General features: G+C 37.1%; 1 protein-coding gene across 2 annotated transcripts in view; it reads left to right on the forward strand.

The window, feature by feature from the left end:
• LOC136242115 (solute carrier family 12 member 9-like) overlaps positions 1–11,952 on the forward strand; it is a 58,047-nt gene extending 46,095 nt beyond the window's left edge. For both annotated transcript variants that reach the window (XM_066033520.1, XM_066033521.1), the window contains 3 exons: positions 10,603–10,669; positions 11,334–11,417; positions 11,827–11,952. In XM_066033520.1, the coding sequence (XP_065889592.1) occupies positions 10,603–10,669; positions 11,334–11,417; positions 11,827–11,888 (213 nt within the window). In that variant the 3' untranslated portion in view covers positions 11,889–11,952. The remainder of the gene's footprint in view (positions 1–10,602; positions 10,670–11,333; positions 11,418–11,826) is intronic.
• The last annotated feature ends 1,459 nt before the right edge of the window (positions 11,953–13,411 follow it).

The raw sequence follows: 13,411 nt of genomic DNA on the forward strand, positions 1-13,411 counted from the left end.
AGTGTTATCGGTTTCTCAGACGCGCTCCCCCAGAGTTATGTTCGAGGTTAACAGCCATGCTTCTTTACACAACAGAGCAATGCTCTTCAACATTGAATGCACGCCCTTGTGTCTGGAATAGTTTTTGTGGTTAAATGCAAAAATATACTAGCCAGTCTGTACATTACATGGAAAGGAAGCCGTTTAACTTCTGCACAATCATCTATTACAGGACTATACAGCGTTAGATGCTCTCCTCTCTTATTCTTAACTCTTGCTTATATACTACAGTTTGCTGTAGTATATCAGTTATATATCACAGCACGGTCCACAGAAGCTCAATCTTATTTTATGCAAATAATTGGTCATAACTCTGTGATTTTTATTGGATTCCCACCAAACGTGGTATGGAGATTTGCTTTAATGAGCCCTTTAAGTGTACCAAATTTCAGCTTGAACGGAGTATGCGTTTGTATTTTATGGCAGATTTTGCAAAGTGTACGAAAAGAAGTAGTAGTTGAAGAAGAAAAAACTCCAAACTTTGGCTACTGATATTTCGGAAATGGCTGGGATGATATCCTTCAAATATGGTATGTAGACTCCCCTACCTGGCAGGCACTTCTGTAGCAAATTTAGTTCTGATCAGATAAGAGATCACTGAGCTACATATGCATGAAAATGTTTTTTTCTTCCTATACTGTAGTGTGGCGTGCTGGCTTCTTGGGCCGCATGACACACTACCGTGTGTCTTGGTACATATTATGTATATGTAATAGTTATGCCACATGTACAAGTGCTTTGCCTGATATATACGCACAAGCACGAGGGCCGTAGGCCCGAGTAGTCAGGTTCACTATGTCAAAAAGAACACTTTCGTTCAAAGTTTATGGGGGATTAGTAAACCTATACACTTTTGGAAAGCTTAGAGCATGAGGAATCTGAAAATCAATGTTTACATTTGCACAGATCCCTGCAAGATCAGCATTTTTTTAATTTCTAAGTGACAGTTAATGAAATAAGAAAGTTCTAACATATCAAGTTTACTTTGACGTAAAATTTAATAAATGAACTCACCAAATTCTCTAGTTCTCTATAGTGACATTTTTACACCTCTATTCATTAGAGGTGAGACAGTTAATCATGAATAATTGAAAATTTTTACGAAGGGAATAGAAGATATACTGCAATAATGCAGGAATCATGAATGAGTGAACAAATATTCTGGATTATTTGGGTATAACTGGTGCAAAGTATAATTTGACTTCTACTAAAAAAGTTCAAACCTAAAAAAAAGCTGAAAATTTAGATACTCTAATAAAGCAGTCACTTGTAAGCAGTCAACTTTTTAGCCCTTTTTTTTTGCTAATGTGCTTACTAGATGAATCTTGAAAGAATTTTCATATTAAAAATACAGTAATTGGAATTAGCTCTCCCATAAAAGGGAAATTTCCTTTTCACATAAACAATTGGCAACAGCGAATTTATCCTGTTCACCAAGAGCAATTTTATGCACCAGAGACATGCACCGACAAGTTAAAATTGATACACAATCTTTGAAAATTATAGGATCCACTGTTACCTAACTGTTAATCCAATGAAAATTTGCTTTCCAGTGACAGAATGATTGCATATCACACATCTTTAAATAAGCCATTGTTGATGGAGTACATGATTCTTATCCAGAAGATGACAAAAATGAAAAAGGGCATTTGGCACAGTAATAAAATATCTAGCCAACATGTTTTTAATGACAGGCTTACAAGTAACTGCTCCATGCTAAAATGCTAATGCTATTGCAACAATTTACCTTGCATAGAACTGTGTTTGTGTGGTACAGATGAAGATTGTAGAAGGAAAAGTGAAAGTTTTGAAGTTGGATTAGGGATCAAAAAGTAGGGAATTGCTATATAAGAGGTAGTGAAAGAAGAGTACTAGTGAAAGAAGAGAGGTTGCCTATACATCTGCATATACACCTAGTGGACGTTTAATCCCTATACTTCATTCAGTCTATAACCATGACTGAATTAGGGATTAAATGTCCACTGCAGCATATACTCTCTTTTTTCACTACTGTATTAGACTGAAGTATAGGGATTAAATGTAGGACTGTTTTTGTAACATAATTATGACTGGTGAACCCATGCATATACTGCATCAAAAGGAAGAACAAAATATATGTCTGGTCGCAGACATATGGAGAAATTTGCACCATATGGACTGTTATTTTCAAACTGCTAATTGACTAACATGTAGGTATCTGTATAAATGTATAGGCATTGATTTTCACTGATCTCCATGCTCTCACTTTCTAATAATAATTATGTAGGCCCATAAATTTTGAGCGAAGTTACCTTTGACATAATTAACTGTGTCAATGCATGCCACCAACTAGTGCAAAAGTGCTCTTGGATCTAGTCAGGGTGAAATCATAGTTGCTAAATTGCTAATTTTCAAAGTTACCTTTTAAAGGAGAATATTTTATATAAATTAAAATTATTCTTTCAAACCTAGTATTAGCTATTCTCCTGAAATTTATGCCTAACATAAGCACACTAGCTAGGATTTCACAAAAGTGACTGTACATTAGAAATATGGACTCAAAGTTGACTACTTTATTGGAATATGTTGCTGCTCTATTAGAGTAACTCAATCTTATGTGCTGTTTTTAGGCCTGAACTGTTTCAGTGGAATCCAAACTTAAACTTTGCACCAGTTGTATATAGATTTCATCCAATTAATCTGGAATATTCCTCAATTGTTTTTGCTAAAAATTATTCCTGAGTTATTGCAGCATAGTGAATGCTCTTCTATTCTCTTTGTAAAAATTTCTAATTATTCATGATTAACTATCACCTCTAATGAATAGGGATGTGAAAAATGTCACCAGAGAATCCGTTGAGTCCATTAATGAACTTTTATGCTAAATTAAAATTGATATACCAGGAATTTCTTACTTTATTGACTACCGCATTGAAATTTTAAAATGCTGACCTTGCAGAAATCTGTGCAAATGTAAACATTTATTTTAGATTTCACATGTTTTAAGTTTTCCAAAAATGTATAAGTTTGCTAATCCCCATAAAATTCGAACAAAAATACATAGTGAACCTGACTAGAGTATGAGTGCGTATATACAGGCAAAGCACGAGTACCTATGGTATAACTAATATGTTCTTCTTTAGCATGTAGACCCACCTAATTGGCAGATTCTCTAGTTGCTATATCCTTCTCTTATATAGGGAACCAAGTAAGCTGTGATTGTGGGATTCAATTTTGTCAAACAAACTGTGATTGTGGGATTCAATTTTAATACATCAAACAGTAGTTTGATTTTATTTTTGCTAATATAGCAATTTTAAGAGACTAGTGTTAATTATGTTACTTCAATTGCTACATTTACAAAAGTAAAAACAAACTATCCCTGTTGATGTATTAAAATTGAATCCCACAATCACAGGTTGTTTGGCAGAATTCAATCCCACAATCACAGCTTGCTTGATTCCTTATTACAGTATAAGAGAAGAGAAAAACAGTATAACATCAAAGAAATCTGATGATTTCTGGATATAGTGTGCACTCCTATTAGGTGTGCAATGTCTCAAGTTACACACTGCCTTAACGAAATATACGCACTGGTAGCAGTGCGTATATTAACATTTTGAGTCAGTGCGATATGTGATATATATGCAATGGCTTTCCTTTGATCTGAGGTGTGAAAGTGGTACATATATATGTGACTGGATCTACAAAAACCTGATACAATCACGCAAGCCTAAATTTCCAGTATAAAGCATTGAATACAATGGGTGAAATATTTGAAAAAAATCCATAGATTTTTCAATGCCCATGTCTTAGTGAAGGAAGTGACTAACAATAAAAACCTAGATATCATCTTGTTTGCATACTTAAGAGGGGCTCGATTATCTTTGTTTCGTTACAAGGGTATGGAAGTTATTAGGCATTTGTTTACGTCATTTCAAAGCAATCGTACACGATCGATCTTTCTTCACAAATTTTGCCTTTGTATGCAGTGAAGAAAGATGATAGAAGGACAAACTTACCCAGTAATCAATTCCCCTATTCATAGCAAAAACGATAGTGCAAAGTGCAACTCCGTACGTCACTCTGTTCATAAGTTACAACAGTTTAGTAAGCGCCTGTAATATATTTTCCTGATCTTTCTGTTGTTTCTATTTTGTAGGGCTGTAACTCCGAAAGTTATTGGCATATGAGGCTGAAACTTTGCCAGAGGGTACATTTGGCTAAGTAGATTATAACTACTTGATAAACAGGAATTCGAAAAATGTGCGATTGCATTGGATTTTTGCAGATCCGGTCACATATATATATATGACCTACGTGCAGGGCCATTTTCAGGACCTACGTGCAGGACCATTTTCACACTAACTGAAAGTCATAAGTATTAAGCATCAGCCCAGGTATGACCCATAGCATGCATCACTTTTAAAGTACATGAGCTATACGGCTGTACTGATTATGCAGGTACTCCAGCAGTACTACTTGTCACGAAGCTAAGCTATACCAACTGCAGTAATGTTTGTACCTACATACAGGTGCAAACACATGGTGCTGTCCTATAGTATTAGGCTATACATAACTTACTGGCATCAAAAGAAATGACCATAGCATTGGTATCTGCCATACAGTGCAGTATGCAGGCCATATATGTATTAGTTTACTGGGCAATGCAAAGGAATAATTCTACTGTAGCATCGGAATACCTGCACTCTACAGCACTGGTACCTGCCCTACAGTGCAGGAGTTTCTCAATTGAGTATAATACACATTCAAGTAAGATGGTAAAAATTGTGACTGATACCTGTGCATTCCTTATGTGCAAAAATTTATCATCCTTTAGTAACACTATTTCTGTAAGCAAAAAGTTAGGTATTAGCATTTCAATGTGAACCTTTTATGTGCTAAAACAATTAACTTTTTATGTACTAAAACAATACCACAACCCTGCTCCTTTTGCTACTTACAGCCAACTTATGTTACTTACAAAAGCGCTTACACTGTAATTATAGAAAAATACAATGTAGGTGCTTTGACTGAAACAGTAAAGTATTGCCTTGCATGAAAAGTTGCACATGTATAGTTAGAGAAAAAGATAGCATGAAAAAAGCAAATATAACAGAAAAAAAATTGAAAATATGGGAATGAAGATCAAGACACACTATCGGCCCAAGAAGCCGGCGCGCCACACCGTGAGTATATTAACAGGAAGAAAGAAAATGCAATTTTCACACCTATGTAGCTCTGTGATCCCTTATCCGATTGGAACCAAATTTGCTGGAGACGTGCCGCCCAGTTAGGATAGTCTACATACCAAATTTGAAGAAAATCGCTCCAGCCATTTCCGAGATACGAGCGAACAAAATTTTGTTTTAATTTCTTCGTTTTTTTCTTCATCTTCATTTCGCACACTTCGCAAATTTCACCATAAAACACGAATGCGTGCTCGGATTGGGCTGAAATTTGGCACACTTAAAGGGCTCATTAAGGCGGATCTCCGTACCAACTTTGGTAGGAATTCACGGAGTTATGACCGATTATTTGCGTAAAATAAGGTCGAAGGTCTGTCACGCCTACAGGGTAAACACCTTGGAGGAATCAGTCGAAAATTGATATGTAGATGGAGCAACCATCGTAGGAGTGCCTTTTTGTGGTTTGAAAGGAATCGGGATAAAGACCATGGAGATATGACACGAAACCCAACCTGTGTCAAAATTACGCGATCGATTTTTATGAATAAAAAAACTATTAGTTTTCTTATCTACCAGGCAAACTGCTTAGAGCAACGAGCTGAAAATCAGTATGTAGCTGGAATAATCATCATAGAAAGTCCTTGCAGTAGTACAGAAGAATCGGATTACAAATCACTGAGTTATGATTCGAAAGGCAACTAGGTGCAGCAAATGCGAGATAGAGATACTCTAATAGAACAGTCACCCTAATAAAGCATTCAGCTGCATTTATAATTTACTCAGTTATATTACATTGTAAGTTATTCTGTAGGGAATTCAGCTACAAACAAGTCACCCTGTAGTCAGATCAGCTAGAAGAAGGTACCTAATAGAGAGTTCAGCTACAAATAAGCCATCATGTAGAGAGTTCAGCTCAAATAAATCACCCTGTAGAGAATTCAGCTACAAACAAATTGCCCTGTAGAGAGATCAGCTAGAAGAAGTTACCTTGTAGAGAGTTCAGTTACAAAGAAACAATCATGCAAAGAGTTTAGCTGCAAACAAATCACCCAGTAAAAAGTTCCGCTATGAACAGATCACACTGTAGAGAGTTCAGTTAGAAACAAGTCGTCCTGTAGAGAGATCAGCTAGAAGAAGTCACCTTGTAGAGAGTTCAGTTACAAAGAAACAATCATGCAAAGAGTTTAGCTGCAAACAAATCACCCAGTAGAAAGTTCCGCTATGAACAGATCACACTGTAGAGAGTTCAGTTAGAAAAAGGTCATCCTGTAGAGAGATCAGCTAGAAGAAGTTACCTTGTAGAGAGTTCAGTTGCAAAGAAACAGTCATGCAAAGAGTTTAGCTGCAAACAAATCACCCAGTAGAAAGTTCTGCTATGAACAGATCACACTGTAGAGAGTTCAGTTAGAAACAAGTCATCCTGTAGATAGATCAGCTAGAAGAAGTCACTTTGTAGAGAGTTCAGCTACAAAGAAACCACCATGTAAAAGAGTTCAGCTGCAAACAAATCACCTGTAGAGAATTCAGCTACAAACAAATCACCCTGTAGAAAGATCAGCTAGAAGAAGTTACCTTGTAGAGAGTTCAGCTACAAACAAATCACCCTGTAGAGAGTTCAGCTAGAAACAAGTCACCCTGTAGAGAGATAAGCTAGAAACAAGTAATCCTGTAGAGAGTTCAGCTAGAAGAAGTTACATTTTAGAGAGTTCAGTTACAAAGAAACTACCATGTAGAGAGTTCAGCTGCAAACAAATTGCCCTGTAGAGAATTCAGCTACAAACAAATTACCCTGTAAAAAGATCAGCTAGAAGAAGTTACCTTGTAGAGAGTTCAGCTACAAACAAATCACCCGTAGAGAGTTCAGCTAGAAACAGGTCACCCTGTAGAGAGATCAGCTAGAAACAAGCCACCCGTAGAGAGTTCAGCTAGAAGAAGTTACACTGTAGAGAGTTCGGCTACAAAGAAACTACCATGTAGAGAGTTCAGCTGCAAACAAATCGCCCTGTAGAGAATTCAGCTACAAACAAATCACCCTGTAGAAAGATCAGCTAGAAGAAGTTACCTTGTAGAGAGTTCAGCTACAAACAAATCACCCTGTAGAGAGATCAGCTAGAAACAAGCCACCCGTAGAGAGTTCAGCTAGAAGAAGTTACCTTGTAGAGAGTTCAGCTACAAACAAATCACCCTGTAGAGAGATCAGCTAGAAACAAGCCACCCATAGAGAGTTCAGCTAGAAGAAGTTACATTGTAGAGAGTTCAGCTACAAAGAAGTTACCATGTAGAGAGTTCAGCTGCAAACAAATCGCCCTGTAGAGGATTCAGCTACAAACAAATCACCCTGTAGAAAGGTCAGCTAGAAGAAGTTACCTTGTAGAGAGTTCAGCTACAAACAAATCACCCTGTACAGAATTCAGCTACAAACAAGTCACCATGTAGAGAGTTCAGCTAGAAGAAGTTACATTGTAGAGAGTTCAGCTACAAAGAAACTACCATGTAGAGAGTTCAGCTGCAAACAAATTGCCCTGTAGAGAATTCAGCTACAAACAAATCACCCTGTAGAAAGATCAGCTAGAAGAAGTTAACTTGTAGAGAGTTCAGCTACAAACAAATCACCCTGTAAAGAGTTCAGCTACAAACAAGTTACCCTGTAGAGAGATCAGCTAGAAACAAGCCACCCGTAGAGAGTTCAGCTAGAATAAGTTACATTGTAGAGAGTTCAGCAGTTTAGCTGCAAACAAATCACCCTGTAGAGAATTCAGCTACAAACAAATCACCCTGTAGAAAGATCAGCTAAAAGAAGTTAACTTGTAGAGAGTTCAGCTACAAACAAATCACCCTGTAGAGAGTTCAGCTACAAGCAAGTCACCCTGTAGAGAGATCAGCTAGAAACAAGCCACCCGTAGAGAGTTCAGCTAGAAGAAGTTACACTGTAGAGAGTTCAGCAGTTTAGCTGCAAACAAATCGCCCTGTAGAGAATTCAGCTACAAACAAATCACCCTGTAGAAAGATCAGCTAGAAGAAGTTACCTTGTAGAGAGTTCAGCTACAAACAAATCACCCTGTAGAGAGTTCAGCTACAAACAAGTCATCCGGTAGAGGGATCAGCTAGAAGGATCACCTTGCAGAGAGGTCAGCTACAAAGAAATCACCCTGCTTCATCTTTTCTTCTTCCTGTAGTAAAGAAAAAAATGACAGTTTAAAAAGCCCTAAAGCCGGCCATAGGCCATAGGCCGGCTTTGGGGTATACAAATACAAAAAGAAGTGAAATCTAATCCAAAACAGCCAAGCTGTAAAAAAAGAGTGCGGCCCTGAGAAAGGCTATGGTGAAAAAAGATGTGAAATCCAAGGTGGCGGCCAAGAAATGGCTGTGATGGTAGGTTAATGGTAAAAATTTTAATAACAACAATTCAGTGAATTTGGTGCCGCTTGGTCTTGGCACAAAATTCACTTGAATTGTTGTTATTAAAATTTTTACCATTAACCTACCATCACAGCCATTTCTTGGCCGCCACCTTGGATTTCACATCTTTTTTCACCATAGCCTTTCTCAGGGCCGCACTCTTTTTTTACAGCTTGGCTGTTTTGGATTAGATAGATTTAGCCTTACTACTTTTGATGATATCGTGCTGAAGTTCCAGCTGAGTCAATCACCAAGCGACGTTTGATTAAAGCTGATGCATTCAACATGAGATTCAGCGATGGAGCAGTGTTTTGAAACAGGTGGTTGAAGATACACAGCTAGTGCTAACAATTTTACATGAAAAAGTCTACATAGCTGTTAAGGAGCACCAAAAAAGAGGTTTAGAATATTAGAGAACTTTGCAATACACCAGATAAAGCTGCCATCAAAAGGTTACTAAAGCAAAAAAAAAAGAAGAAAACTGCACAAAGGGAGAATTGAACCCATTATCTCATACCAGAGAATTGAACCCATTATCTCATTCCGGTAAATTGCTCGCTTTAACTGCTATGCTCTGCACCCTTGCATTCAACGCACTGTAAACAACAGCAGGTAGAAGCTTCATTTAAAAGAGATTTTACTCTGAGATTATGAGTGCTTTGTTTGGCACAAAAAAACTGCTTCGATACATGCAGCAGCTGGCAAGAAAGTGCGTGAACTCAAATGGAATGCAGACAGACGGATGGTTTTATAACTGTATTCTCTTACCGTGTATCTCCCTACCTGTTTCAAAGCACCAACATTTGTACTTAAACTGAGTAGTAGCTTTACTACATCTTTTAAGGGAGGTGATCAATGAAATAGGTACAGTTGTTGGGTAGTATAGGAAACAGGAACGCATGTAGGTATTGTTTTTGCACATTTTAATAGGCTATCATTGTATCAGTGTTGTATACAAACACTTTTGCAGTGTCTTGCACTGTTATTTCCTTTGATACGCTGGCTCACTAGTCATTATTTATGTTATGAAGTTAAAATAGAGTAGAGATCATAAAAAGTAATGAAGCGGGAGAACTCACCAGCTATGCTAGTGGACATTTAATCCCTACTTGGTTGTAGCTAATACTACTAACAAGCTATGTGACTGGAGTAGGAATTAAACGTGCAATAGTATTGCTGCAGGTGTAGGCACGTTCTCTTGTTTCATTACTTTTTATTTCTATATGTAATCCAAAGTATTTTGAAAATACTTTTGGTAGTGATGTGCAAGATGGCTGTAAGAGCGCATCTGTTTCTAACAGCTGTGTAGTACCAAGCAATGTGATATGTGATATGGTATGTCGTTCTAAAAGTTCCTTAAGTGCTATTAAATGTGTGGGCTGCTAATAAATTTTCATAGCTAAGTACCAGCTATTACTCAATTCATACCCATAGCACTGTGGTTTAAATGAGTTCCGGAAAGTGATATGCAACCCTACTACACTGTTGTAGTGTAAAACTTACTTTCATATAAAATGCATGAGTGGCTGATAATTTTTCATGGTTTAGTACCAGCTATTACTCCACTGCACTGTTATATAACTAGCTTAAAGAGTCATTGAAACTGGTAAACAACTAAGCTACACTGTTTAAATGCACAAATTAGGCCTTCACATTTCCATGATTGTGCAATTAAATTATCGATACACGAGCATGATATCGGTATCACGATACAGCCAGAGTATTGTGATATATTGATATGTATCGCACATCACTACTTGACTGCAACCAATACTGCCAAACCGTTGTGATGGAAATTTGAGGCTGGTTTGTGGTTGAGTTTTTGTAAGCATTCATTCCTATACTTACCAGCATATTTGGTGGATGTCTAGAAGTGTCCTATGTGATCTGTTCTCCCTGGAAGGGCACATTGTTTTGTAGGATGATTAATGGGTGGATCACTTGTTTGTCTCCTAATATGGAAGGTTATTGTACATTGTGTATACTTTTCTTGCAGCCTCAAGGCAGCTTACCCTTCTATATAGGGATTCATGATTTTATGAAACAGTATTCATCTAATGCCAGTAAGTGTTGTTCTGTGATTGATATGTAGTATGGTGACCATACATTATCATAAACTCTGCTGTGATGCCTAATTACATTTTAAACTTTTCTTGCAAATGTAAAATATTCCAATGGACAAAATTGAATGGATGATGGACCATAGTGCAATTTATTTAGTTATTGTATTCAATCAAAGCAAAAGCTGAGCTGGCAAGCCTGTTTATCTATCAATAGTAAGTCACTAGGTTGCTAAGAGATAGTATACTATTCAATCCAAAGGAGTGTACCATTGCTAACTCACTGCTTTACTCAAACTATGTAACAGTAAGACATGTATTCTACGCAAACCATGTATAGTGTATGATAACTTTTCACAAGTACCATAGCCCATGCTTTAATCCCACGATCAATGTTTAGATACCTTTGTATAAAACTAGTGGGTTGATTGTAGGTCTATCTTTTCACCTATTAGGTGAACACATTGATATATTACTTTTAACCATGGCCACTCGGGATTCACCTGATATCTATGCACACGACTTAGACCTGTGGCCCTGGGCTTGTGCATATATATATATATATATCAGGCAAATTCCTTGTGCAGTAACTATTACTTTCAATTGTCATAGTGTATGTGTGATTTTGAAGTGTTAGGTGTGTTGTGTTATCTGTTATGTGCGGCAGGTGTCATCTTCACCTCACTACCACCTGCTCCTGATGATCAGTCTAGCTACTTGGATTATCTGCAGTGTCTCGATCAGTTTACAGGTACATATTAGAGGGTGTGTCATGCATTTACTATGACAACAACTCAATACTTTTTGTGACAAATTCCAATATAGATCACTGACTGATCAGTGACGTTCACTGGTATTTGCCACAAAAATTAGTGATGATTACTACATAGCTTTAACAGTGGAAAATGTTTATATTAGAACCTTAGAATTTTGAGTTGTGAACAACAGTGTTTGCATTGTGCACAATCATATATATTATTAGCATCTAGGCTAATGGAATTATTACCTGTTAGACAGTGGTAGCAATGCATGATTAACCTCTATCATGTATTAGAGTTTACGAGGTCATTAGATCAACCCCTTTGGTGTGTGTGTGTGTGCGTGCGTGCGTGCATGTGTGCATGTCTGACTACGCTTACTAGTAGTATTTTTTTGTCTAGCTGATCTTCCACCTGTGGTGATGGCATTTGGTACTATGCCAGTCATGACTATTAGCTTGTGAACATGCTTGTGATATATAGCCTGTTTATTTTGTACGTTCTATTAAAGAAGCTGCATATATTATATTTATTTGCTATACCCAAATAATGGCATGTCATATAGTATATAGTAAACCTTTATATAACAGTTTTTATCAAATACGTGTACGAGTACAGTAGCAGGTGAACTGTCTACTTTCTGAGTGCAGTTATTGATCCATCATGCTGAATCACACTGCTGTGAATTTTGATATTGGCAGAATGAATATCCACAACATAGCTAATACTACTGTACCCCTTGTGTATGTCAAGATATACTAACAAAAGTTATGTATGTCCCAGTAGAACTGTGCACCAAAGTATTGTACACAGAAAGGTGTGTTGAGCTGATGAAAGGATGATGTTCTAAAGATGCATGATGAGAATATAGGTAAAGCTGGTATCCTACTAATTTCCTGACTTATGGTGTTAACTTGATTCTTATATTGTTCATTTTGAAAACTTGTCAAACTTGAAAATGCATGTCTATCAAATGTTATACAGGTAGTTACATAGTTCTGTATCATGTCAAACTGTATAATGTTTTGAAGCCGAAAAGTGCCTACAAATTTTTACCTCCAAACAAACTAGCCATCACACAAATAAATGCAGCCCAGGAAATTTCCTATAGTAACAAATTTTTCCTCCTAATTTTCCTATACTGCTCACCTACAGTTTTCTCTGCTTCAAAACCATTTTGTTTACAGTAATCATGTGGAAAAGTTTTTATACATCATTATAGAACTAGTTGTCATTAGCACTAGTCACACACTGAATCCTTCATCTGTACCTATAAAGTGATGTCCTATTTACTAGTTACTGGATAAACCAATTACCCAACCAATTTTTGTTATTTTATTTCCTAACTGGTTTACTATTCTATAATATTTGTACTCCTATCACACTTGTAATCAAAACTGTACTACAACTTTTAAGGTGCACATAGTTTACATGCTAGGTTCACCATAAATAATATGGTAGAAGGTTTCATTAACTAGATGCACTGTGACTTGTATTGTAGACCTTGGTACTGACCAAAATTAAATCGCAGTGTGTGGGAGTGTCAAAGTGCTATGCTGGGTGATAACTGCAATACAGCTAGACAGAGTGACTGCTACCGTGCAATAAGTTATCACCCTGTGACAGAGCCACTCACACTAGTTCATGACATCATAACAACCACGAATGGTGTTGTTTACCAAAGGAGTAAATAGAGGCAATTGGAAACAGTGGAAATGGAAACTGGAACGGAAAACGAAAATGGATAAATAAACAACTTGGGGTACTTTGGGATAATAGTCACTCTCTAAGGTTCCTATGGATACATACACTTGAAATTAACAAGCAGACTCCTGTAAGCGTTCGAGCGTTAATCAGATTGCTGCAGGTTCAAGGGTGCCTAGGTCCAATCATGGAGTTTTCTCCACCCTTTCAAAACATACTTTCTGTAATGACTTTGAACAGGCTGTAGGACCAGGAGTCCTACAGCATTTGTGCTGTAAAGTCT

Source organism: Dysidea avara, chromosome 13, assembly GCF_963678975.1.
Source record: "Dysidea avara chromosome 13, odDysAvar1.4, whole genome shotgun sequence".
NCBI lineage: Eukaryota > Metazoa > Porifera > Demospongiae > Dictyoceratida > Dysideidae > Dysidea > Dysidea avara.